The sequence below is a fragment of the Eleginops maclovinus genome, chromosome 19 (assembly GCF_036324505.1).
Source record: "Eleginops maclovinus isolate JMC-PN-2008 ecotype Puerto Natales chromosome 19, JC_Emac_rtc_rv5, whole genome shotgun sequence".
Lineage (NCBI taxonomy): Eukaryota > Metazoa > Chordata > Actinopteri > Perciformes > Eleginopidae > Eleginops > Eleginops maclovinus.
Window position 1 is genome coordinate 21728848 of NC_086367.1, and position 23904 is coordinate 21752751.

At 41.4% G+C, this 23904-nt stretch overlaps 1 protein-coding gene across 7 annotated transcripts in view; it reads right to left on the reverse strand.

Annotated features, from left to right (window-relative positions):
- The window catches only part of ppp2r5eb (protein phosphatase 2, regulatory subunit B', epsilon isoform b), a 39002-nt gene that overhangs the window by 8798 nt on the left and 6300 nt on the right, over nucleotides 1-23904 (reverse strand). For 4 of the 7 annotated variants that reach the window (XM_063908457.1, XM_063908460.1, XM_063908458.1 and 1 more), the window contains exons 2-3: nucleotides 20313-20476; nucleotides 895-1091 (exon numbers count right to left, since the gene is read on the reverse strand). In XM_063908457.1, coding sequence (XP_063764527.1) covers nucleotides 895-1091; nucleotides 20313-20476 — 361 coding nt within the window. Of the gene's footprint in view, nucleotides 1-894; nucleotides 1092-20203; nucleotides 20222-20312; nucleotides 20477-23904 lie in introns of those variants that run through there. The other 3 variants (XM_063908461.1, XM_063908459.1, XM_063908462.1) reach the window with 2 other exon arrangements.

The window sequence follows — 23904 nt, forward strand, 5'->3', positions numbered from 1 at the left end:
TTAAATGAAAGGCTGTCTGTTCAGGCAACAACAACACAGTTAAACTTGCCCTGTGTTGAAGCTGTGTGTGTAGCTTCTTGCTATATTCTGGGACGCTGATGTAAGTGTGGGAGTGCACGTCAGGGTCACACGGCAGCAATGCTGGAAATGGGTCAGGACTCGAGTGTGGTGAGTTTACGGCTCTGCATGAGTAAATGAGTTTGGCTTTTATCTACAAGGAGGGAACCGCTGCAAATGAATGAAAAACCAGCCTGTAACGCAACGTTATTCATCTTCTGAAGATTTAGGAATCTGGGGGAAAGTTTTTGAGCAGAACTGAATGATTTGAACTTTAAAGGGTTGTTTCAAGGGCATCCCATCCTCAGGAAACATTGGGACCGTCTATATAATACAACCGCTATTAAGCAATAATATAACAGAAGATTACAATGGAAAGCTGATCAAATTGTGACAGTATACAACTTAAGACTCTTTGCTACCAACCCTTTCTTTCATAACGCCAATATTCTACTCATTTATACTGCAAATATTTCAGAATAAAAGTCCTGTGATAACAGATTCCGTAGAAATGAAATTGTTTTAATGCTTTTATTTTAAAATGTAAACCAGAGGCCCTCAGTTAACAGTCAATAATCACATTTATTTCAAGTGAGTGACATATTCTACATAAAGACATTAAAAACGTTGCTTTTTTAATTGAAATATTCTGCTTAAAGATCATTTTCAATGTTTATTTTTGCTGTGCACCACTCACATATCGGGGAAAACTAAATATGACTAAAGCTAAAACTCTAGGAGAGGCTAACCTGAGTGTTTGAAATGTACCCTGGTCTTATTGAGACAGGTTCTCTAAAGTCCTGTGTGGTGATAGTTGAATGTGCATCCCCCCCTCACCATTTTGACGACGTCGGGGTAGGCCTGCTCTGTCAGGTAGCCCCTGCTGACGGTCACGTAGTCCACCAGCTCGTTGAGCGTGGAGCGCTTGTACTCCTTCATCTTGAGGTCTGACAGCGTGTCCATGAAGTCAAAGACAGTACAGCACTGCTGCAGCTTCTTCAGGAACAGCTCGGGCTGCTCCGGCGCTGGCACGTCTGAGGGAGAGGAAGGGAGAAGAACGTTAAATGAATGGAGAAAGAAATAGGATGTTCTTTGTGGACGACAGTAGAAGTAAAAACAGAGACAATGAACGACCTTGTGACAAGACTGTCTGAGTGACGGTTGTAACTGTGGTGTCGCTGGTCAAATTCCAGTTGAAAATTAGAAATACATTCTCAGAAAAAGATGAAAAATAACAAAAGAAAAGGCAGATATTTGTCTTCACCATACAATATCCAATTAGAGACATATGCACTCTGGGTTTACTTAAGAAAACAATCCTGAAAGAGGAAACCAGGAGGACTAATCCCCGTGTTAGGGACTTGCCAGTATTCCCAGATGGATATAAGTTTCACACCCCTAGGTTTATAGATATGAATGAACTGGATTTTTAACTGGTAAATATTATTCTGAATTTAGTATTGTAATAGAGGAAGCAGAGAACAGCTCCTAAATTAGAATCCTACATACAAATCGTCTTTTAAAATGTAATTATATTGTGAATAATGTTTCAAAATTGATCTTTTCCTCCAATATTGCAAATCATATCGCAATTGCAACATCACTCAGTAAATTGGCAATTAGTTGTTTCCTCAAATCATAATCGTTCAGCCATGAGTCAGAGAAAACACGGGGTGCTTCCACTGCATACATCAGATGTAGAAATCTGTCCCCTGCTCTGCATCAGCACCTCACTAATTCATCTGCTCTCTGTACGGGAGGATGAGTGTGACAGACTCATTATCCAGCAGCGAGGGTTTCCAATGCTGAGCTGTCACAGTCCGTGTGGATGTGCAGCAGAACAAGTCGGCAGGTTTCTTTATTCTGATCCCCCCCCCCTTCCCAGTGGGAAAAGAAACTTGGGGTCGTACAGAGTTCAGACCTGCAGCGAGACCACGACTCTCTTCCCTCATCGCCCAGAACTGATGTTCCCGTCCCAGCAGGACCGGGCCTTCATTATGTAACAGATAAGCTGCTCTGAATTCACCACAGCAGTTACAGTGTGTGTGTGTGTGTGTGTGTGTGTGTGTGTGTGTGTGTGTGTGTGTGTGTGTGTGTGTGTGTGTGTGTGTCAGAAGTGTGCTCCTAATTAAACTTCAAAGCTATCATTTGTCATTTTCAATTCTGCTGCACTTCATGTTGAGTAACAAACGGCGTTTACACGAGTGAGAAACTTTTTGAGTAACAATGGAATGACTTTTTCACCTCTCCATAACGCAGAGTGATTAACTGATGCATTCATTATTTAGACATTACCTTGGGCTCATACTTTGGATTGGTGGTAGCTTTAGATGTTGATCTTTTTTTTTTAAACACGGGAGAATTTTGCAGATTTTCCGGAGCTTCTTCAGCCTCTCGAGGTATTAAGATTGTTTATCGTTTCCTCTCAAATAACTCCTTTTTCAGGTTTATTTCACAGAAAAACACAAAACACTTTTACAACACAGGTTGCTGTTGTTGTGCAGGTTGGACAACAGATCATTGAAAAGCCAGTGGATCATACGCACATCTTAGAAAATACATTAGCCACCAGGGCCATCAGTCTTTATCCGAGGTCAAAGTTCAGCCGGTCAGAATGAAAGGTTTCAAACTCTCAAAATCCTCTTCCTCGAGCTCTGACCGCTCGTACAGAAAGTGCAGTTTCCAGTCCTAGAAAACAACCCCTTGGCAGATCTCATTTAAAGTGATTATTCCGTACATCTTTTGATCCAAATGCCACAGTTACTCCCGTCCTGCCGGCCTCTTGCTGCAGCTCAGCTCAATGAGTCCAACCAGGCCAGTCCCTAACAACCTCAAACCCACTGATTGACTGGCAGGAGTCCTGGCCTCTGCAGGGTTTAATCTCAGAGCCAGAGAACGTGGTGGGATGAACAACCAAGAGCTCAACACTCTCTCATAAAACCCAGGCATAAATCAGAGCAAATGCATTCAACTCAAATGCAACCAGGGTGAAAATACTCTACAATCTGAGGAGGAGAGTACCTCACCGTTAACCCGCCAACAAGATCAAACACAATCCTCTTTGCCCTGCATGTGATATGATCACTCTCTGCTCCAAATACCTAAAAAGAGTGCTGACCAGAATATTAAGGCGGCTGCAAAGTCTACATGTCCTTGAGCGAGATATTCAGTTCTGCTCAATCTTTTTTTTCAGTTGCCCTGGATAAGAGCAGCAGAAATTCTGTGAATCATATGAAAGCAAAAGCAGTTTTAAAACTGCTGTAATCCATATTTCTATATTTAAAAAGATGTAATGGGTACATATAATGTGAAAGGGGTCTGTCGTAGTGATGTACCCTCAGTAGTTTATGTGCTTAAACTTATTTCAGATGTCTTCGTTTCATTGTTTTTAGGTTTAATAGACACACAGAAAGTTAGATACTAGTTTGTCAAGCAAGTAAAACATCTAACATTATTCGTCAATAGACCACATTTAGGCAGGTCACTTGCACCCTAAGCATGATATAATGTATGAAATGTAAGTATATCATGTTAAATATACAGTTGTAAATCTGTCTTAAAATATGTCTTCCCCACTTGACTGCAAGTATGCACATCTACAGAGCGCGCACAGGATAGATACGGCTCAGGAGACGCTGCATAGTATCTAAATAATAGCTCCATATGGTCCCTTTCATTGCAGTGAATGTGTGCATGTTGGTTGTGTATGCACGTCCTGGTGAGTAGTTACGTTAGCGTACTGTACGCTGTAGTTCACTACAGTAATTACTGGCTGCAGGATTTGGGGTCGGCTTGTGTTACGGAGCCCGGGGCCTCGGGATCCTGCAGCTCTGCCGCTATAAGAGCATGTGAACGGCCTTAAAGGAAGCTATTAATAGACAGATAATCACACAGGACACAGTAATCCCTCCACAGAGACAGAGCAGAGCGAACAGGCTTGGAACAGGACGAGAGAATGGAAGTGGGAGAGGAACAGAGAGAGACACACACAGGGAGAGAGAGAGTGTCACTGTATTTAAGCACGAGAGAGAATAAGTGTGTGTCTGCAGCCTAGAATAACCCAGAAACTACCCTTTCACGCACATCAGCAAGGAACAACCCTGGAGTGGAATAGCTACTACACACACATACACACCGACAGACACACACCCAACACAAAGTCACTCATCAGGCCTTAACCATCACGTACCAAACCTCTGCATTCAATACTTATCTTTGATCGGATTCTGGGGACTATGCATGAGTCAAAGTACTTAATGGTTTGACTTCAATTGAGAGAGGGGTAAAACATTCAACACAGCTATACATTTTCCAAATTAAAAAGTTGACAACCAAAAGTCCAACCCTCGCATAATCACAACTGGCTTTTGGCCTTTTGGCTTTAAAATGTATTGAACTAATTATGAATTATCATAACTGTTGGAGATGTATTTCTGCCAAACCTCATCTTTTCCTTGAGGCCTGGAGGGGACTTCTTAGGTTAAACGATTAATTGATAATTAAACTTGCTAATTCTCCACTATAGTTCACCACATTGCAGCTAAACTGCACTCCAAGGACAAAAGGACACATTAAGAAGTTACACTTTTATATATTTGTGAAACAGGTGGCTCTGCAGCCCAATGTCAAACTAATGCTGCTTCTGGTCTGGATGTTTATACCAAGAACAAAGCAGAAGGGCAGAATGGGAATACGTATGCTAGCCGCAAGCAAGAGTGCCTTCTTCTAATCACCACAACTCGTTATTTTTTAATTGCAAAGGACCTAAAAGTGACAAATATGGCCAGGACTGCTTTCCATTAAAGCCTAATCAAACCTAAATGATGTAATGTTGATATGCATGACTAACCATGTTAAAACATAACCCTGAAACCTATGACGATGTTCACGCTCATTCAAATCACGCATACACTGGCCAGAACAATTTGTCATAAGACCGCTGCTAAAGCTCTTTCCTGTTTAAAAAGTACCCGTATCATTAGTGGCATTTACTTATAACATCCGTCTGTATCCTCAAATCCATTTATCTGGTACAAATGTGATCTTTTTTAATCCCGCAGTCAATGTGGGCAGCGGGTGCAGGCAGGGGTTGTAATGAGTGTTTGGCCGTGGCTGATCTGCTCTGTCGGCCTCTCTGTACATAAGCCAGCCATCATGTTCAGGATTATTTATGGATGCATCGCAGCGGGAGCGGCGAGTAGAAGTCCGTGTGGCCGGTGGAGTGTAGGGTTCACCGCAACTGTGTCAGTGGACAGCCAGAGAGTTGTTGAAACCAACTTTTACTTTACTGATCTGCAGGTCCATATGGCAGGCCGAGGTAAATGAAATATATTTAGGTGTTTATTAATCAATGTTGCTCTGCGTTTGGATTGGTTTAAGGGTCTTTGGGGGGATTTTTTTTTTGTGCTTGTTCTTGGAAAGTCACAGTTCTCAGTATATAATAATACATGTATCTTTTCTTTATCTTCACACTAGTATAAAGGAAGGTAATAGCACCCTATGTTTACAATGTGTCAGTTACACTAACTTATTCTGTGTATTTATATTGTGTATTTGATAGAGATACTCTTTATCTTTCACTGTTGAGACGTTAATATTGACTGTTGTGGCAGCTCCTACTCACTCCTATGTTGTGTACTTTTTGTAAATATCGTATATTCTTAATGACATTTGCCTTACTTTCTATAGTAGTATACTCTTTTTCCTTGACGCAGTACATTTCCCCACTGATGGACGAATAAAGGCTTGCTGGTTTTCATCATTTTCTATTTTTATCTGCTTTTTAATTCATGTGCAATGCCTTGTTGACATGCTGCTGTGACAAAACCCATTTCCCAAATCAATTAAGGAAATCTAACCTAATATATCTAATTCAACATTTCATTTGTCCCTCCCTTCAGGGTTGTGAAACTGTAAATACATTATTTTTTTAAAACAAGATTGTATTGGACAACAAGCTAAATCTTGAACACTGAAATAAGGATAGAATAATTTAGTCCGCTGCTGCTTGGCAGACAAAATGTGTTCATTTCAATATCATAATTCGTCTCGGAGCAGATTTGGAAGTGTCCTGTGTTCTGGGAAAAATAAAATCCTCCCCTCTCCCATGAAGCAAACTGGTCTAATATCAACACGACTATTCTGAGATGCTTTATGAGAAACTGTGGAAACATTGATGTTCTGGCTTCAGCCTCACCCTAACTCTCTCCTTCCTGCTCTGCTCTGCTCTGTCTCTCAGCTTTGGAAGAGACTCTCATCTGAGCTTCCTTGGCAGAGGAACAGAGAAGACACCGCTGCTTAATTAATGGCGGAAAAAAGCGTAACGACTCACAGCGCGAGAGAGCAGTCGGATGGTTCACCGCAGGAATTCCTTTAAGTTAGGCTAATTACATAACAGCGTCAATCCACCGAACGCAGGGTCAGGATTTATTGACTCGCATGGGTTTGAGTCTTTTTTTAAGAAAGATTTTAATGTAGCTCAATAAGCTTAACATGATTTAGTCTGCAGTGTTTATAGGGGATAACCAGGTCGGTCCAGCCATCATAAGCAAAATTGCACAAATGCAACTACTCAAACACTAAAACCCTCAATGATTGTCAAATTGTATAAATCCATAGTAGGGCAATGCTTCTTCCGGAACACAAATATACTTATTCAGATTTTCCACTAATATAACTTCCCTTTTCTGAGGTAAAATGAATATATATTTAATAGAGTCACATTTCCATATTTACAACCATTATGATGCATCTGAACGTAATGGTTTCCCATGACTTGTTATTCTGTGCTCCACTATTCTTAGGTTATACCGCTGTACACACAGCGCTGCAGAGATTCAAGTCGAGGAAGGTGAAAGCTGAGCAGGCGACGCACTCTTTAAGAACAGTCCACACACACACACTCAGTGTTAAGGGGAAAGCCCCTTCGTCTATAAAAGCAGCGAGTGTGTGTGAGTGGGCGAGCTGGCTTGAGTTTCAGCAGTAGAAAAAGAGAGAGAGAGGGTCCAACAGATGGACTCAGCGGGTTGCTCGACCCGGCAGCCTGAAGGTCAGTTTGCAGATATTATGTATGTACACAATGTCAGGGTTCAGTCTCATAAAAAGGTATAAACAGTGGAGGTGGACGTTGACTGGAGATTAGTGAAACAGTCAGGAAGACATGCCGGGCTATCGATGGAGGAATGTGAAGGCGCTGCCGGTGTGACCTTTGCTCTCCTCACTGCTGGTGGCTTCTAATTAACCTTAATCACCCGGCCAGCCGCACCCTATCCTGAACAACCAACCGTACTTCTATTGTGTGTCACTGAAATAGACAAGGATTAAAACAGGGCCTCCTGAAAAGTTAGAGAGAAAGTGTTGCCACTTTCTTATCCCTCAGAGCATACGTCGATAGATTAAACTCTATGTACTCGTTGAATTAAATAATTCCCAAAAAAGGGCCCTATTATGCTTGTTTGGGTTTGCCCTTTCCTGTAGTGTGTCGTATCGGTTTTTGTGCATGTAAATGGTCTGCAAAGGCTTTAATCTCGGAAGGAATTTCCTGAAACGCCTCACTGCGTAACAGTTGCAATTCTATTGGCAAGCACTCCAACTGAGCCGGCCAGCTAACCAATCAGAGCAGACTGGGCTCTGGTTTCAGACAGAGGGTGAAAAGAGGTGCTGCAGCACAGGCAGTATGAGAAACATAAAGAGCTTTTTGAACATTAAAGCATGGAGACATGTCCCAGTAGAGGCACACAGTGGGAATAATAGGGCCTCTTTAATGGGAGAAAACGATTTCCCCCTCGGGATTATTGAAGTATTTCTGATTCTTTCCAGAATACTCCCAATAGGTACATGTGTAACCTCTCTGATACAAGCCTAAAACAGACAGCACACAAATGAGCCTGGATCCTGATACCTACATGTCTTCCATCCCTTTTTTATTTTACCAACATGCAAAACGTAGCATATCACTTTCCCCCTTACACTTATATCCCCAGCAGCAGATTAAATCTACTGCAGCTCATTTACATTATTGCAGTTAGTAACGTGCGAAAAGTACCAACTAAAACGTTTCATTTAAATGTTTACTGTAAGCCCTTGTCATTACACAACCAAAGACATGTTCAGGGATAAAATGTGGAAAGATAAACTTGAACCATCAAACTTCCAAACCATTAAAGCTAAATCGGTAGCTTAATACGAAACTATACAGAGTATCATTAAAAAGTCACACACTTGGCATCTTTATCAAAATGAAACTGTGCGTCATGTTTCCTGTCAGAGAGAAGCGTTTCCCAGCAGGCACGGCTGTCTGCATCGGGGTTAAACATTACATAAAGGATTACAGTGAGGAGAGACGATAAACGCTGACTGTCAGAACATCTGTTGTTTAGTCCAACAGGAAGACAGACGTGACCCAGCAACATGGCCGTCATCAGCTGTCCAAGTAAATCTCCACAGGAGGCTGGCACTCGACCCACTGGTCAGCTATCATGACACTGTGTTGACAATCGTATGAAAGTACACATGTAATCACATGGAGGCAGCTAAGCAGTGTCCAGCACCACTGCGAATTAAAGAGGTCAGAAAGGTCGATGTGACTCCTACTGGAAATGTGGAGGTATTCTGTGGCGCAGTGATGTGGATTTTTGTAAGCGGATTCGGAAGTTTGCATCGTAAGAGCTCTCTCGATAAAATCACACATTTACAGCAGGATAATCTCCACATATTAACCCCACTTTCATTATTTTTGAAAGGTAAAATCAATCAGCAGAAGTAACAAGCTAACATTAGGCTATAAAAAGGGAACAACATGGCGGTTGCATGACTTGGCATCAACACCGCTTAGAATCCAAGCGCTTAACGTTCGGACATTTATGTGCCACTTATTCAACGATCTACAACATAATGTAAACATATTGTACGCTCTTGTTTACCCCAGACCTTATTTAAGGCAAATTAACAAAAACAATCTTCAAAATGTTTTACATTTGAAACAAAACAAATGCTAACTCATTCCTGGGTTTTAGGACTCATTCTGCGGTTCTATAGATCTAGATTATGGTGTTGTCGGTGCCTGGTGCAAGGAGAGAACTAGCAACTAAACACCAACAGTGACGGATGTGAAAGGAATTATGTTGTCACTGTGAGGAAGGACACATGCAGACCAGAACAGATGAAGGAAAAAGATAGACAGTGAAACAACTGAAACCGAGTTAACCACCAAGTCAGAACGCAAAGCACATGCTGACCTGTAGAAATGTGTGCGTTACTGAGCTGCTGGATGGCTGCAATTACTTCTATCTTTCAGTTATCATTCACCCATCATCCAAGTCAAATGCAATAAAATAGCAGAACTGCCATCACAAGCTTCCTTGGCCGGACATGGCATCTTCAAAAGGATTGTTCTACTATAAAACCTCAAATATATTATGTGTACAAGTATATAAAACTGAGAAACCAAGTAAATTATACATATTTATTTGATAAATTAAGAGAATGTAACTGTAATGCCAACGTGGTCGCAAAATAAGGATATGTACGTATATACAAATGCTTAATGCATATCGTAGTTTAACAGTAGTAGAAGTGGAGGGTAAAAAACAACTCAGTAATGGCCGTTACATACCAAGCATTAGCATTAGCAAACATTAGCCAATGGCCAGACCACATGTAGTCAGGCTGTAGCAAAACCTTCCTTTTGTGCGTTCAACTTTTACTTTGTAGGAGCAAGATTGTATTATTTATTCTCTAAACAAGGTATATCAAAGACCTAGTGACCTCATGTCCAGGTATGTAGTAACAGTTTGATGTTTTTTTCTACAATCTCGACCTGTTACTGTGATTAAGTCAGATTAAGAAACAGTGGATCCTAAAACTCAATACTGACAGTAGCACACAAACCGTAGTAAAATCCTACACATGCACAAACTTCAGATGCATGTGCTCGCCTGGTTCAGGTAACTGGGCTGGATTTGTGCAATGGAAAATATATGTTGATGACCCAAATACAATCTACCCGTGTCCCTATCTCCATGTTCTCAGGTCTCACATAAGCGTTCCTGCAAGGCGCCAGGCTGCTGTCAATCATTAACACATGCAGTCATCCTGGGTAAACTTTGCTCCCAGCTACTGTAGCCAACACGGCAGATGGCACAGCTACAGAGGCTCTAGTCACTCTCGCTTCTGTTTTAAGGGAACAAGGTGTCGCAGGTACTAAATGTCTGAAACTTATCCCACAGACAAACTAAAAGACTCCTGCGAGCTTGGAATGAGAGCAATGAAAAGACAAAGATCTTTCTTTTCAAACGGCATGAAATGTGTTTAACAAAAACACATACAAATAAAACTTTTTACAGTCTTGCCTTTAAGAGCAACGTCCTTGGGTTTGATTACAGCTGTGGGACCATTGTTGCATGGAGTACCCTTCTCATTCTCCCCCTACATTCATTTTGTCTGTCCAATAAAATCAATGCATGCAAAAAAAAGCCCCTTTTCTGACATTGTATGGAACAAGAGTGATGGTAGATCATTTAAGGTATTAAGGTAGTCTACAAATAACTTATTTTGTCTGAAAAAAGTCTCAAAAGTTGCTTAAGTAGTATCATTTGGAACAGATTAGGAAAGGGAAGAAAAGCATGAATTATTCTTAAAATACCCTCACAATAACCGTAGGTCTGACGATATAAAGACCATCATTTAACAGTTATTGTAATATATTCAATATTAAATCCACAGGGTAGCATTGTTTGGAACTGGCTGGACAGACCCTGGCATAACTGAGAGGTCACAGGTTCGAAACCCTGACAGCTGATTGCTCATGTCAAGAGTTTCTTTGAAGCCGTTTGAAGAGCATCAGCTCAAAGTCTGAAGCGTTATCAGGAATAATGAAATTGGACGGTTCGCACAAAGACAGCTTCAAAAGTGCAGGTCAGAGAGGCCGAGTCTCCCACAGGTCTCACCTGGCAGGAGCAAGAGCACCTCGTAATGAAACTCAACACAGAAGGTGTCAGCCTGGCACCTGAGCAACACTTTCTGCTGCGGCACATTCCCAACACGAGAGCCGGTATTCGATATACGATCGTTGTTGTGAGCAGAAGAAGGGTCTCTAGGAAACATTCTCCACTTTGTGTACTGGATTAGGGCTGAGCCTCAATACCTAATTTTATGTTTGCAATAAATGTGTCCAGAGCACCACGTATTACAAAGTGCAACATTTCATTCCTTGGTAGACTATTTGGGTCCCCCTAAATTAAATCAGAATCGAGCAACAAGCTCTGATAAAAGGGTTGTCTGTAAAATCAATTATCAGCAATAATGTCATCAAATGTCAGTTTCCAAACAAAACAATGTGCTTAAGGGAATATAGCAAGCCTTTTTTATTTAGCATTTTATAAACCTAACATGAATCAAAAGGAAAATGTCTAACATTATTTAAAACTGATCATCAGTAGTCTGTGTTTACGTTGGGACATGCTTAACACCTGAAGTCATTGCAAGCTGGGCACGACACTTCACTTTTACTTTCAACTCACATTCCCTTAAAGGACTTCTGGTTCTTCTTTGATACTGGTTCCCATTCAAAACCGATTCAGAATCCCATTCACAGATAAAATCCACCCTCGCACTGTCAATACAAACCAACACATTCCTCCTCTAGGAATCAGAAATACATGTTCTCAATCATGTACTCATCCCACCTGGAAACGTTCCATTTTCCTCGCAGTCAGTCAAAACACCCGTGTTCTGTTACCATTCCCAGTCCATTTTAAGTCTACTTTTCCCTCTGCCACACACACACACACACACACACACACGACAAGCTTGACGGGCTGGTAGCAGCGACAGCCCTTCACAGCAGAGGCTAACTTTAACACTCAACGTTCCTACTGTTGAGCACCCCCCCCCACACCCCCACACCCAGCCCCACATTCATGAATCCCACCACTCACTTAATCAGGTTTCCTCTCCCTGTTAGGCACCCACGGTAGAAAACAACAGTCATGAACGTTGCGGTGTGAGCGGATTTGAGCCAAACATGTGGACGGCAGAAATTCAGTGGACCCACGCTCCTTCTTGTGGCTTGTTTGTAACGAGTGGGGCTGGAAAAATGTAAAGAGACACCTCGTGGATCATGTTTCTCCTGAGGGGGAGGACGTGGAGGGGAGGGAAGACGAGGCAGCGTGTCGGTGGGCTTCATTGGCCGAACGGAGACCAGAGGAAGCCGCGGGCAGAGGGACAGGGGAGGGTTCGCTGGGCAGCATTGTAAAACTCAGTCTCGCTTGCTTTCTATTTTCTGCCCCTTGCTTTTTTTTAAAGCCTGCTGCCCAGAGAGGTCAGCAACAGATCATTCCTCCAACACGGGGTGGGCGTGAGAGGAAACTAATTCAGTCTGAAAATGCAGACAACACACTCAGCCACATGAGGATCTGGCCCACACTAGCCAAGGTTGCTGCTATAAAAAACAATATGTGCTCCTAACAGGCTGCGTTTGCAAGGTTTTTGCTGCATTTATTCCACAGCGGCTGCGATTGGAGGAGGTCGATTGTGCGACGTCAAAGCAGCTAACGTCAGCGAGGAAGGAGAGGAGAAAAAACCTCCAGGAGGAAAACACTCACAGGAGGAGGACATGAAACCTGATTTTTAATTACACGTCTTTATCCCCTCCTCTGGGATGTTGTTGGACTATGTATTTACCCTCACCGTTTCACAGCCAAACATGCATGGGCGAGGAAGGTGCCAATTAAACCAGATGAATTGTCCGTTTTCATCAGTGAACAAATGTTGGTTAACAGCTCTTACTTAAATGCTTCTGCCTTTTCTCTTTCAGTTATGCTTCTATTGTGGAAGACCTTTTCATGGTGTGTTTTTCTTTTTTGTAATTGACACTGCCTTGATATATTGGAGCTCCATAAGGTGACTGGATTTACAGAGACAGGTTTAAATAAATCAAAGGTCAAATAGAAGCTTTCTGTACAATTGTCGGAAGGACCATTACTATTCTTCCAGAACCCAACGCACTGGGTTTCAACTGGGTAGCCTCTGATCAGGGAAAGGGTCACATGACTGTCACAAGTATCTGAGCTAGCACTTCTGCTAGTAAGCTAATCTGTTACATGTTTACAGCGATTGGCTGTGCCAGTTGTTGTTAAATGTCATGTTATAGAACAGACAAGCTTTGGATTTGAATGGTTGAGATTTACACTGAGCTTTTTTTTTCAAGAATCCGGTTCAATAATATAGAATCTGGTTATGTTTGAACAAATATCTGAAAAGCATCAAGTCATAGGTCATCTCTTTCCTCTCCTCTTCCTCCATCAAACATTAAACAACTCCTAATCCCTCTCCAGGTTTCCCGCCAGACCCTTCTCCTCTTTCTCTCTTCTGTTTGCATTCCTGGTTCCACCTCCTTCAGCGAACATCTCTGTGGTAACCCTTAATGAAGCTTAAAGAATGCAGCAACCGTAACATGCATGTAAATGAGATTGTATAATTCCTGATGTACATTTACTATACCCCTGCAGACTTCTTTTCGTACCATGGGACCTGAAAGGTGGATTCATGTAGGCCATGTGATGTACGTTTGTTGCTAGGCCAACTCTTACTGGCAGTGTTTCCCGCCCTTCTCTCATGAATGTTTATTGGAGATATGCATGCTGGAACACAAACGAATGAAGAACCGTTGGGGTCCTCAGGCAACAAGAACAGGTGTTGCCTCCAAGTATTGTTTTGTTAACCCCTATTGATTAGGAGACTGAGGATGAGCATTCATGCTATTTGTATTTGCTTCACAGTTACACTTAGGAGCTGTGTGATACAACCTGAGCCTTGTGCTGGGAAATGAAGGGCCTTGCTTAAGGGCAGCTTGCCAGAAGTTGTAAAAGGAGGTGAAAACACCGTCATTTCCCGTTCACTTACGGGATTAAAAACCACTAACCTGGAGTTTAAAACACAGTGGAGGCCATACAGTAGTTTTATTTGCCCTGAAACATTGGAAAATCGGTTTGGGAATCTACTTTTTTTTCCAGTTCTGGACACTTAGTGACCCAAAATCTGACAAATTAGGCTAATTTATTGTCACTGGAATATATATCACTTGAGAAAAATGGCATTTAGAGAGTTTTTGTTGGCTTAACTTTGGTGGTCAGGTAAGATCTTTGAATACACAGCTTTAATATCGAACAATTGCTGTTGGTGTGGCCAGCAGAAATGAGAAAACAGAGCTGGAAGAGTCTCAATTATCAAAAAACATAATTTGTCCAGGACCAAAGATACAGCAACACTGCTGCGGGCTGATATTGCTCAACCAAAGTTGTACAAACATGCTAAACAATTGGCATAAACTGAACCTGTCACTTATCAGGCTTTGGAGGGATTGCCATAATGTGGTTCCATGTGTGCATTTGGGTTAGTACGGTTTGTCCTGTCCTGTTTGAACAAGCTGTTGAAAACAAATCATGCCTCTGACTGAAAAGACAGAAAGATTTACTACTGCAGACTGTGACCGATTACCACCTCTTAGTCAACAAGATCAAATACTTTACAATCATTGTACTGCCAACAACACATGTTCCTGATACCTCCGAGGGTGTTTATTTAATTAGGTTGGACACTGATATATATGTGTTTTAGACATAACACCAAACAATGATGCTAACACTGACTAGCTTGTTCGAGTATGTTTACTAAGTGACTGTATTCCAAGGTCACAGTTTTCCAAGCAGCTTTCACACTAACGTCTAAAGGGGAAATGTTTCAGGGTTTTCTTCCCAATATAATATACAAATCAGACCTCTGCAGATCAATCTGACATGTTTAGTAGTGTCAGGATGCCATTTCAGAGCTAGACACAACTCAAACAAGTTATGTCCAAGGTGACATCCATAACTCGTAGGCATTTTATTGGTCCTGTTAATAATTATACATTAAATGCACAGTGGTAAGCAACTGTCTGATGTACCAGGGACATTGCTTTGAGTATGATGTGAATAGGACTGGCTCTATTGTGAAAATTCCTGCAGCGTGCGTCATCTTTTTGCCCAGGGATCCCCCTGAGGAAACTGCGCCCTCCTGGTCTTCCTCTGAACGTCTAAGAATGAGCTCCACAGCCAGCGATGGGATTTATGTAATCTACCGTGCTCTACCAAGACTACGCTTGCCTGGTTTCTGGCTGAAGTCTGACCTGTGACAGTGACTAACCCTCAAGTATAAAAAGGAGGAGGAGGAGGAGGATGAAGAGGAAAATGTGATTTGTGCATAGTGATGATGTGCTTTTGCAGTCTGCTAAATCGACAGCATTGAGTACAGCTGTCCGGATCTACGCCCACCTCGACTGCTGCTGCGTACATGTGTACCTCAAGGCGGGAGAGGGATTATGGTAATGGGGAAAGAAACTCAGCAGAGCAGATTTGTCTAAGAAAGCGAAAAGGGAAAAACTGATCCAATAAGAAAAGGTTAAATACAGGACACGCAAGAGAACGGGTTTGGCCTGAAAATATTTCTTATCATCACTTGCATCTTCACTGCTACGCCGAGTGATTACATTCTCTTCAGATATTAAAACAAGAGTAATAGAAACAAGGAAATCCCTTTTTACAAACAACGCAAACTATGCCGCTTAAAGTGTTCTGGAAATAAAAACACCTTCTGTATCTCCATCTCTTAAAACCAACAGTCCTACAAAGAGATTGAAGCAACATAAATACTGCAGAGAATCAGAGTTCAAGCTTCAAAGGGGACTAGGGGAGTGAAGAGAAATAACTTTGATGCAACAATGAATGTAAAATGGAATAAACTGTACTAGAAAACAATCGTGAAAAGAGCAACTTCTTTACTGAACGCTGGAGTAAAACATCCCCAAATCGGTCGAGAATCAAGATGACCTCGGGGCCTGTTAATGAAATAAAGCGCCCCCCTGATATACATCTTTCTGGCAGCTTAATATTGTGAACAGATAGAAGCCAAAAACACTGGCGTTCCTGAAGGCCACACATGTGTTATGGTCATATGAGGTTGGCTCCCACAATGGTTAATTTAATTGACCAATTTAATGTGACTGGTTCAACGAGGGGCTTATGGCATTCGTCACAGAGAGTCCACTGTGTTTGTCTGTGGCTTAAAGTTCACGACAGACGAGCGGGCGAGGCAAACTTAATCCTTGTTCTTCCCCTTGGTTTACGCAGACATATATGGGAGGGAAAGGAAGCCTCAAAGGTTAGCGTGGTTTTCTTGTGACCACATGGAAGGTATCCTGATCCAAATCCTGGGAAATGTACGAGACACTCCAGTGACTTCACAAACTAAGATCAGCAAAACCAACCAGTTCAAGCTCTCACTTTGCCAACAACTGGTCTAATAATAGGTTTGTATTGTTGCTAATGAAATATGGTTCCTTTTTACCTAAGCTACTTTATAGTTTATGTTTAAATCTCAAAATGTGCATGAATCTGTTTTCAGTTAAGACCATCCGACAGCTTCCAACTCCTCGTATTCCAACACTAATCTTCACAGTTAAAGAGGCCCTATTGTGCTTCTTAAGGCTTTTCTCTTTCCTTTAGTGTGGTGGGTTTGTGTGCATGTGAATGGTCTGCAAAGGCAAAAATCCCAACGTCCAAAGAAGTTTCTCTCTCCTCCATTGGACTCCTTTGTTTACTTCTGGAACAGTGACATCACTACATAACACTTATGGTTCTATTGGCTAGCGCTGCAACACATTGTACTTCATAGGCTAAGGGGCGGGTCATTATCTAAGTGGTTCACCAATCACAACAGAGCGTTTTGAACATTAAAGCATGGAGACATGTCCCAGTAGATTAGTAAACAGCCTCCTGGAAAGCGAGACTTCCAGTGGAGCTGCTCTGCGGTCGGGAGCAGCAGACGGCGATTGTACTGAGGAGGTGAGAAATGTATGGAGCTGTGTGAATGTTAAGTGAACGTGTGAAGCTGAAGCGACGAGGTGCTGAAAAAGACCCAACCATGTGCCGGCTCGGGCGAAGATAAATACAGTACGACTATAAAAGACGAACTAAAATAAACCCCGACAAGAAGTGAAAGAACATTCTGTCCGTTTTACACATATGGCAAATGTAGCTGGCAAGCTCACTGTATAAACACACAACTACACAGAAGTGCATATTTTGATATACGAGCAACCATCTAGAAAGTGGCGGTTTCAACTCTTTGCCAGTCGAAATTCCCAACGAAGTACACTAAAAGGTAAAGAGTAATATAACAAGTTTTAAAAATAAAAACACCTGAGTCACAAGGAAACGGTTTGAGTCTGGTTCTAGGCCTTTGAATCTCCATCTACTATTTCAAAGAATAAAACCTCTGATTCACAGGTGTCACATTTGCTTTCTGATATTTGCAATGTCAGGCATCAAACAGCCCTTAAAGGCACAAAAGTCTAAATTGCATTGACCCATTAGGCACCCCAATTTATCTGTTTGCAGCTCTCTAGTTTCCTCTATTTTTCATTGACAACAGTTGTGTATTTTACTCAGAAGGCATAAATCTGCGAGTCATTTGTATGCATGTCCCCCAGCTGGAGGTACAAGACAAAGCCTTAGAAACTGTGAATGTGAAATACAGGCACACTTGCACGCAACGGTAGTGTGAAATTTAAATAAACGTGTCAACCCTAAATGCAGAAACTGACTAAAATAGAAGACGATCTTAAATGACGAGACGAGTCAGAAATAACAAAGTCATCACTAAAATTGGATCTTCGTTTCGATAAAATTAGACACAAGGGAAATCACAATTGTTTCCAGAGCGCATCAAAAGGAGCAAAGAGGTAATAACTAGAGTGAATGTTGTTATATATCTAAGGATGCAGTTGAAATAAAATGTCAGGAATATCACGCTGGTAGAAATGATGCTCTCTAGGATCATTCTCACCTTTTAAAAGCAACTTAAAACAGGCCTGTTGTTGTTTGGGTATTCTTGTGTGTATTTCCATTATCTTTGCATGATGGTGTGGGCGGGGTCAGGTCAGGTGTGCTGCTCTGTACCTTCAGCGTTTACATAGTGAAGGTAACTAGTTCTCTCTCAGACGCTTATTATGTATAAGGAATTTCATGACACCTCGGTGTGCTGTGACTTTAACCTCCGTCTGAGGTGATGCAGTCATGCTTCTACCATCTAATACGTTACGTTACACTCAATTTATCAGTCATGCTCTTACTTCCCCAAGGTTGGACTATTGTAATGGTCTATTAACATGTGTAGATCACAAAAAAACTAACAAACAACCAATTGTGCAAACTGCAACAGCAAACTAAATCAGAACTAGGGAACACATGACCCAGTTACTACTATTTGAATGTCCTTAAACTGGCTGCTTCACATTTGTTTAAGAGTTGATTATGAGATTTTACCTTACACATCCTTCAGGGCCTTAAATACAACACGTATCTGAGGTGATGTTCAGGGTTAAATCCTGTGCTCATTATAATGTTCGGAGAATAAACAAGGAAGTGGTTTTCCATTAAACTCTGACAGGTGACTGATGTGTCTGGTTTCTGTGTGGCAGCATTCCTGCTGTCAACATGCAGCCACACCACTGCTGTGTGAAACGTGAAGAGGATGTCTCATTGTGTAACGCTTCGCCTAAATGCATACCACGCATCGCCCAATTCACTTTGGCCTGCAGTGTGATGAGTACACATCAATACACTCCTCTGTGTAGTAATACACTGACATTCCTCAGAGACAGTATAACAAAATGTCACTTACTTGACCCTGACGGCTAGATTTAGAGCACTTCATTTTAGAAACTAATTCAATTTGTTGTTTTATAAACTTTATTTAAGCACTATTTTGATTTAAAAATGTCCTTACATCTGATTCATTCATATTTGTTCAGTTTCTTTTATTGAATTGTTGGAATTGTCCTTATTCAGCACAGTCTTTCTGATGACAAAATTGCCTTGAATCAAAATACTAAATTCCGAAACATTTTTATCAAAAAAAAAAGAATTTGGGAAAGAAATTAATAGATATTTTTAAATCAATCTAAACGAGTCATTTTGAACTTGTTTTGTTTCTCTAAAACCGTATTAAATATGAACCAAAAAGGTTTGATATATTACATGGTGTGTTTGGTGTACGATAGAAAGATATCAAGATTTCCCAGGAAACTAAATTCAAGCAGCTTGAAGCAGATGTGTTTCCATCAGAGACACAGTCCCCAGCACTGACCCGCCCTGTGTGATCACCACCATGATTTACCAGTCTAGGCATACAGATAACATGCACACAAACAAAGATCTAAATGCTCAAAACTAGCATGGCAGGAAAATGACTGGCAAGTTTAGCATGTGTAGTCACCACAACACAAGCTTCACAAGAATTTCTGGGTTCAACAATTCACGTCGAGATCTTGTGATTCAAGTGTTTGGAGAAACGCCGATGAGGGTGAGGCTGCACGACAAGGCCAACATTAAAATAAGGCATCTACTGACCCACCGACACTTCACGAGGTACTTCGGTAAAGCGGGCCCTCACGTCGCGCAGACAGGCTGAATAAGATATAATCAAGAAGTGTCCAAAGACACCAACAAGGAATTTCAGGGATATTAGAGTAAATGTTGATGTTAAAAACACTCAGCCACAATCCAACCACAGATGGCGGGAGGGAAAACATCGTCAGGCCCTTATAGAAGTGAACACATTTCATTTTCTGTCATTCAAGATGATTAAATAGTACGATTTGGGGATGGTATTATGTAGTTTTACAAGGATAGACCTAACCTCAGTTAAGAGAAAAGCTTCTCTACAGAGGGGTTTTTTGAGTGGTTCATCCCACAAACTCTAAATCCATGTCCTTCCGTGAAATGCGTGTAATACAGTTATTATACTTTGAGCTCTGCTTCCCATCATCAATGATTTGTGCTCCTCTACTCGGCTTTCTTAAAATAAGCTGAAGTAAACAGGTCATTCCACAGGTGGCTCGGTCACACATTTTGTAGGAAACGCTCTCTGCTCTGCCTATAAATAAACTGAGCAACTGCAAGTCTATACACTAAAGAACAGGACAGAACATAAAGAATTACATAATGTTGTTAACTCATTCAAATTGTTATTCATGTTAACTTGACTACTTGAAAATAAAATGGATAAGTCATGAGTTTAAAAAACAGTATATTGGAACAAGACTTACATTGACAGCTTATTCCTCTTATCCACGATCTGTTACACACTGTTATTGTTTGGCTGAGACACCATCACACACACACACACACACACACACACACACACCCTCCTCTTACCCTTGAGCAGTGGCAAGGGCGTGAGCTCTATGGGTTTGCCCTGAGAGCGGAATTGGGACGAGCTCTGCGACCGCTTCTGCTTGGCCTTCCTGACAGACTTCCGTGAAAATCCGTCCACTTTGTCCACAGATGGAGATGTGGTGGCTGCCGAGGACATAGCCCTGCTGGGAGGGGGGGGGAGAAACACACATTTAATACAATCATATTAGACATGAGTTCAGAGGGCAGAGTGATTAACCAAACACAGTATTGAAAGTGTTGCAGAATCGAAACATAACAAATGATTTCTTAACAGCAATTCTATCCTATTCGATACCAGTCAGTGTTCATGCGAAGAAGACTTTCACATTAAAACGCAATCAATTAAGTGATTCAAGACTTTTTAAAGAGCCTCTGAATGAATGGAGCCCCTATGTGTTAACTATTAAACACACTATGACTGATTGGATCTATAAATGAAACAATTAGGGAATTATTTGTTAAATATTAAATCAGATTATGATGAAATGACGCATCAACAGGGGTCTTTTTCTATCATAGAATATACATTAACATTAAAATGAGTATGACAAGACATTTTTTAACATCATCATGGAGCTACACTTCCATAACTTTTTTTTACAGTAGTCAGCTCATGAAAACATCCCCATTTTATTGTTGAATCCTGTGTCAGTCCACCTCCCTTCAGCATTTTTTGGCGTCACAACAAACCTGTGCAGACACAACAGACTTATTTTCCCTGCATGGGAAGCTTTTAACCCCTCAGTTGAAGCCTGGTAGACAAACACACTGCCTTCCCCTTCTACATGCCAACGGACCCACACACACACACACACACACTAGAAAACACCAGTCTGCCCACAACACTGGAGCAGTGGCTGGAGGCGTAGTCACATATGGAGGAAGCTGAGGAAACGTCCACTGCTCTGTGTTAGCTGCTGATTACATCTAAAAAAAACTTCTCACATACAGACAGGCAGACATACGTTTCACTGCAAACTAAAGCTAAACTACTTTCCTGAACCACACCCATTGAAAAAACACAAGTTGGGGTATATTTTTTTCAGTTGTCAGAGGGTATGAGGAACTGCCAAGAAAATTGGACGTTTTTTTGCATTACAAAGTTTTACAACAGCAATTAAATGCTGATGTGACAATTTCCAATTCAGCACGTTAATACTGAACGTTACTGATGTTTGAATGTCTTTCTTGTAGTTGAAATAAAGGGGCTGTTAAAGAATAATTTGCGTGTGTTCTTGGAGTTTTTGGAGTCTTCTGACTGGACAATCAATGATCAAGGTGGCATCCATATACATTTCAGTGGCTGCTACAACGCGTGTTCATTTGGCGGATACATCACACACGCCCATTAGAGCAGCGGCGAGCCAGACGGTGTGCTGCAGGTTTAAATTTCATTGTTGTAAACACAGTAGTGCTAGCATGTCGACATGCAACCTGATATCAACCTAACATTTGATCACAAAATAACATGTCGCGAGCTATTCAGAAACTTTGTTCACTGGATTCCTTCCAACATATTCAACTATTTAGTGATTCTTGTAAGTGTGGTTTAGTCTATTTCAAATTATGGAGGTGCACTGAAACGCTGCAGAGGTGCTTTAACCCTGTGTGCAGATACTATCAATTTCTGTATTTTGATGATGAATGCTAGCTACTAGGGGAGCCCGTCATGATCAGAAAAGTTAGATTAATATTGGCTTTTTTGAGAGGACAAGACAAAAAATCCATGATAACCCGATCGATTAGGATTTGATCTGCTGATGAACAAGAAACAAGGTGCCAAATTTCACAGATTCATCCAATAGTTGATATATTTAATCTCTTGGACTAAAAACTGAGCTAGCATCTAACAAGGTAGGGACCGAATATCATTTCACGGTATCAATCTAATTATTGTCTTACTCTGTGTCAATAACCGACTTCCACATGAGCGAGGACCTAAGCGACACTAACGGGAGACTCTGATGTCCTGATGCAGGCCACACAAACTCAACTGGATGACATGAAGGCTTTGGGAAGAATTACAACTGTAGCAGAAGCGGTTATGTAATAAGACGAGAATGAGACGCTGCAGGCCGTGCTCTGCGCGGGCTGCATCTCTAATGCTCTGTCAAAGTCACACAGGCAGGCGTACAGTATGTCCTGGAGGCCCCGTTTATAACAGAGTGGACAGAGAAGGATAGGCAGCCGGACACACTCGGCCTTTAGTGCAAACACACACACTAACACACCAGAGATCCAGATCCTGCTGCGTGACTAGCAGACAGTGGAAGCCTTTTGCAAGCTATGCGAGTCTGCACAGCTGATCTGTGATGAAGGATTGTTGAGCAGCATCGCATCTACATGTGGTTAGAGGCTGATTAATAAGTAGAATTTTAAATGTTTTAAAACTAGTATCCTGGTTTACTGTAATGTGAGAGAAGCCTTAACTTCATAAGCAACTCTGCAGACGTGCCAAGTTAAAACAGCCAATAGGAAACGAATGCAGCATTCAATTCTTCCGTTGTTAGAATTTAAATGTCAACCTTATGAATGAAGCTTCAAACTATTTGGAACAGCCCTCAAAATAACTGACCTTTTATTCTTTTCCAGACCCATATCTAGGCCCTACACAGGGTTTCCCCAATTACGCAATTTGTACAATGTGCCCTACTTTCCTGACTATTAACGAAGTTTTCCCAGACATTGCGATGTGATGCTGATTAACTTAATTTGCTGTGACACAACTAATGTAGTTGGATTACGGATAAACCTTAGCCTGATGTAAAATACATGACCTGTATGATCTGGAGCCTAATATTACACTTTTTTCAGGTGAAGCACGGCAACAGATCTCTTCAATAACGAATTTCAGACATTTTGGTAATCAATTAGTCATTAAAGTCAAATATCAAGCAATAATTGCCCATTTTTAGCTCATCATAAAAGGTTAGAAATTGTTTTTTAACATTTACTATTCAATATCTTTGCATACTTGTATAAGACAACTTAAAACCCGACACCATTGGGCCTGAGGAACTTGTGTTAGGTATTAATCAGCATTTTACTGATCAATAAAGAAAACACTCTAGGGTTAAACCAACTTAGCCAGTCTCAAAAATGTAACCTGACATAATTACATACATTTCCTCTCACTAGGGCTCAGCGAAACTCTTTACTGCCACACCCTACAGACACATACTCGCATATGACAAAACCAATCAGTCATGTGTCAACACAGCTCATTGTCTTTTCCTTAATAACCACATAGATGGCAATGCTCCATCTGAGTGAAGGCCTTCTGTTGGGCATCACTAGGGTGGGAAAACATCTCCAGCTGAACACTGATCTGTCCCGTGACTGGCTCGTAGCACACCATTACACTGTACAGTATCTGAACACACAACCCTAGTTGACCATTTTGCCTTTCAAACTTTGGCACAGGGCTTCATTCAAATGACATACAAAGTGGGTTCCAACATCACGTCATGCCTGAGTGAGAAAAACACAACAAAAACAAAAAAGCAAATTGACACCTGGACACCTGTTCAGCCTCGCCGACCTGACAAAGCAGCACGCCTCTGAGATGATC